The sequence below is a fragment of the Juglans microcarpa x Juglans regia genome, chromosome 8D (genome assembly GCF_004785595.1).
Source record: "Juglans microcarpa x Juglans regia isolate MS1-56 chromosome 8D, Jm3101_v1.0, whole genome shotgun sequence".
Taxonomy (NCBI): Eukaryota; Viridiplantae; Streptophyta; class Magnoliopsida; order Fagales; family Juglandaceae; genus Juglans; species Juglans microcarpa x Juglans regia.
In genome coordinates, this window is record NC_054608.1 from 7,601,530 (window position 1) to 7,606,076 (window position 4,547).

The 4,547-nt window shown below is 35.3% G+C and overlaps 1 protein-coding gene across 2 annotated transcripts; it reads right to left on the reverse strand.

Moving 5' to 3' along the window:
- Positions 1-246: 246 nt before the first annotated feature.
- LOC121242109 (low-temperature-induced cysteine proteinase-like) lies at positions 247-3,835 on the reverse strand. 2 transcript variants are annotated; one of them, XM_041140021.1, is made up of 5 exons: positions 3,222-3,835; positions 2,152-2,387; positions 1,912-2,052; positions 969-1,421; positions 247-639 (listed from the first exon to the last, which is right to left on the reverse strand). In XM_041140021.1, the coding sequence occupies exons 1-5, from the start codon at positions 3,703-3,705 to the stop codon at positions 544-546; spliced, it is 1,410 nt and encodes a 469-aa protein (XP_040995955.1). In that variant the 5' UTR covers positions 3,706-3,835; the 3' UTR covers positions 247-543. The 2 variants fall into 2 exon arrangements, with proteins under 2 accessions (XP_040995955.1, XP_040995956.1); XM_041140022.1 differs by having other exon boundaries at positions 560-688; positions 931-1,421; positions 3,222-3,819.
- Positions 3,836-4,547: the final 712 nt, after the last annotated feature.

Genomic DNA, 4,547 nt, shown 5'->3' on the forward strand with positions numbered 1-4,547 from the left:
TTTGCTGATAAAATCTGGAATTTGCTTCTGTTTGTGCACACCATGGAGGGAGAGGGATTCCCAGTTGTATGGTAGTAGAATTAAAATACTAGGATTTGTGGATTTTATTTGGTCGCTTGTTTCTATAAACCTTTGGCCTACCAGATTACTACATGATACATTATTATCTACTAATCTTGAATTGATTTGAGATCTTCAAGCAAGTAGAATATATGCAATAAGTAAACAAAGAAACAACCAGCAACATTGGAAATGACAAGGCAATTCATTAAGGCCATAGCCGAATGATAACTGAAATGTACAGATGACAATGGGAACTTATAACAATGTCTGTTGGTTGTTGAAATCAAGCAGAAGTAAATAGGGCTCTATTTACATAAATTCAGTTTCTGAATAATCTTTAAAAGACAGTCCACCGATTGGTATCTTAATAATGATGGAAAAGTGGACAGTAAGTAGGATAAAAGTCAAGGAGAACATCAACACCACTGTGCCATAATTATTTCATCCTCAACTTGAAACAATTCCAGCTTGAGCATCCGCTTAAGCACTGCTCCTCTTGCCACCACTTCCAAAGGCCCAGTGAGGTTTAGCAGGAGTGCGCCTCAGTGCCTTCACTGCCAATGGGTTGTCCTTGCTCTGTTGCAAGTAGGAAATACGTTAGCAAAGGGGGAGAAAGAGAGGACTTCAAGTTTTTTAGTACCTAGGGAAAATGAGTGATAGATACTTAGGCCTCGTTTGATTACGCAGTTCAAATGAGATGAGATGTTTTGTTAAAAATTAAATAAAATATTATTAAAATATAATTTTTTTAATATAATTTTTATTTTACGATTTGAAAAAATTAAATTGTTTATTATATTTTATGTGAGAGTTTAAGAAATATGTAATGATGAGATGAAATGATTTTTAATATCCAAACCGGCCTTTAAAGGACATGCAACGAAACAAAGTTGACTTGCTCTTACCATCATGCAGGTCCCGTCATTGGTGTTACAGACAGGATAATCATGCGGGCAGCAACTGTAATGGTCATCACAGCAAGTGGCACCCTCAAGTGGGCAGCATCCCCATGCAAGGCAATAGCCTGAATACTCGTATGTACAGCAGCAGGTGTTGCTGTCCGGACAGGAGAAATAGCTGCTACAAACAGTAGGGGGCTTTATGGGAGACGGTGGAGATGGGCCAGGGTTTGGGGGATTTTGGCTTTTCTTGATAGGGTAGGAGGCCTCCATTGCAATACCGCATTTGCCGGTTGAGGTGCCATCTAGATTGCGCTCCATCCTGATATAGCCTGCCTCTCCCCAGCTTGCACCCCATGAGTTTTTCACAATCCAGTAATCAACACCATTGTCAGTGCCATACCCAACAGCAGTAACTCCATGGTCCAGTGCTGTCCCACATTTTCCAGTGAAGACACCCTGAAGAAATGCGGCAAAACAATCCATTTAATTAAAGATTGGCATCGTGCCAACTCGGAAGCTATTCATGGCATTCCAGCCTCAAAAGATTGACAGAGAATATCATAACGACAATATCAAACCAGTGCAAGACAATTGATTGCCTTCTAAAAGGAAAAAAGTTCCACTCTGGTGGTTGGAAAATTGTAAATACTCCCAAGATATTGATAGCGTGGTACTTTCATCATATCACAGCATGGTATGCCATTAAAATTACTTAATGCAGTGCCAAGTGCCTGGCATCTTGGAAGTTTCTATATAATTTGATTCTTGGGCAAGTGACATTAGCACGAATGCGATCAGATCATAACAAAAAGACACTTCCAGAGTAGTGCAATAGCAATGGAAAGGTATTCAGAACTTTGAAATTAATAGAGCTAAATTTACCTACCATTTGACCGTTTACCAAGCTCTATAAATCTGATCGAATGGATTGAGATAGAAATCTTACCGAGTCATAAAGCTGGAATTCCCTGCCCCCTCCTTCGATGGCAATGCTAACGGGCTGATTAGCAACTGCCTTTCGCAGTGCTTTCTCATTGTTTGCGGGAACATCTTCGTACTCATCAATTGTAACCACCCTGGCATTTTTCTACACAAAACAAAAGACAAAAGAACGAAAAAATATAAATAACAGTATGTCTTTCATTTTATTCGGATTTCTTACGTTGTTGTTTCACAATAGAATTACCCGGTATGTGTCACAAGTGCCATCAGAAGCATAATAAGGATAATCTTCTTCGGTGTCAATGCCACCGTTGTTGATTATAAACTCGAAGCCATAATCCATAAGACCACCATTGCAACCTTCATTATACGACGTATCACAGTCAACCAGCTCCTGCTCTGATAGAGAGATCAGATCGCCTGTCACTATCTTGTTTATCCCTTCCACAGCAGCAATCGTGGAGAACGCCCAGCAGCTCCCTTCATTTCGTTTCACAAAACAGTTAAATGATTAACTTCTATCCTTCAAGCTTTTCGAATAATTGGATGATGGAAGTGTTGTATCAGGATAAATTCACAGTTTCTTCTTCAATTAATTATCGTGCTAGCACACAGATAATTAAATCTTGTATCGTAATAAGGCAAATCTTTCTAGTTTTTGAAAGAATTAGTGATGAAGGGCTGATTTCAACTAAGAGATGGAATGAGATGAAATGGTCTTACATAAAAATGCAAATTAAATAAATATCGTTAGAATATTATTTTTTAATAATATTATTATTTTATAATTTAAAAAAAATTAATTATTTATTATATTTTATATAAAAATTTAAAAAAATTATAATAATAAAATGAGATGAAATACTTTTCAACCTTTCTTTTATCAATTCATTTTTTGAATACATATTATTAAAAGTGCGTTTGGATGTTGAAATGAGTTGAGTTGATAAAATATTATTAGAATATTATTTATTATTATTATTATTATTATTATTGTTTTGAGATTTGAAAAAGTTAAATTGTTTATTATATTTTGTGTTAAAATTTAAAAAAGTTATAATAATGAGTTGAGATTAGTTGTGTTTCCAAACGAAGTATAAATCTTGTATCAAATTAATAAATTAATATCACCGAAAAGAGATCCGATAAACTTTTCGCTAACCAGTAATCTTATTATTAATTCTTTATCAAGAAAAAAAGAGAACTGGAAAAAATACACGTAAATTGACAAAATTACCCTTCTACACTATGAACAGAAAAAAAATTATAAATATTATAAATATAAAAGAATATTATGCAAACTCTGAAACTCACCGCAGCTCCCTTGATCTTTGACGTCAACGACGGCACCTTCCTTCCTCCAGTCAACGGACTCTGGTAACTTATCGCCGACACGTGGCTCGTACCGGTCGCTGCTCGGCCTCGAAAGCCTTCTCTTGGAGCTGAACTTGGCGCCTAGGTAGGTGGTCCGGTACTCCTCGTTGGTCAGATCGGCGAACCGGTTCAACCCGAGCTTGTAGGTCCGGTTCTTATCGGCGTTGTGCTCGTCGATGAACTGGAGATTGTCCTTGAAGATCTCGAACCTCTTCTCCTTCTCCCCGATGGCGTTGTAGGCCCTTCCGTGCTTTGCGAGCCACCCCTCGTATATCGCCATCACTTCTTCGTTGGTCCTCCAACTCGATCGGTCGCCGTGATTCTCGTCGTAACCGATGATCGACATATCCAACGCCGAAGACAGCGTGAATAACGCCACAAACAGGACGATCACCATGGTTGAAGATGGTCTACAGAAAGCCATGACCTTTTTCTTCTCGTGTGGATTCTCAATGGATTCCGAGTATGTGTGCCTGAGAAAGTGGAGGGGGTAGAGATGGGCTTTATAAAGGAAAAGAGCGGCCGAGGAGTTATTTATTGATTTTTTAATTATTTAGAGGAATCAAATTTGGAGTGAGAAAGGAATATATATTTCTATATTTAAATACAAAAATAAATAAATAAATAAACAAAATGGGCAGGCTGCAGCTGACCATTTACACACGTTAGAGTGCATGTGGATCAGATTCGGTGGGCTGATGTTATTTTGGAATGCCTTAAAATATTATATATTTTAGAAGATAATGATTTTTTTTTTTAAAGATGATAATAATTTTTTATTTATGAAACTTTATTGAAAATTGTGTTCATAATATTGAATCATATCGTATTGAAGCTGTCGTGTTATATAAATAAACAAATGAACTAATTGTGTTAAATAAGTGAGAAATGATCACTTGTTTATTTTTTAACAGTGATTTTTCCACTAGAATGTAATGAATGTTGCGTTTAAATAGTGACATGATTTTAAATATTTTATAAATATTAATAATAAAATATTAAATAATAGTGATTAATAATAAATAATAATAATAAAATAATAAATAGTATTATCCAGACTAGTCCTAACTCTCGTAAATTTGATGCATATACATTTTTTTTATCTTATCTCGTGATGTCTTTATAATTAATCTAAAAAAAATTATATTTTCAAGTCGGCGTGTGAAACATATCTAATAAAATGTTTATATGATATAATTTAATTTTAAAAATAAATTTAATTCATACAAATCATATATTATTATTTAAATAAAATAGATATATTCA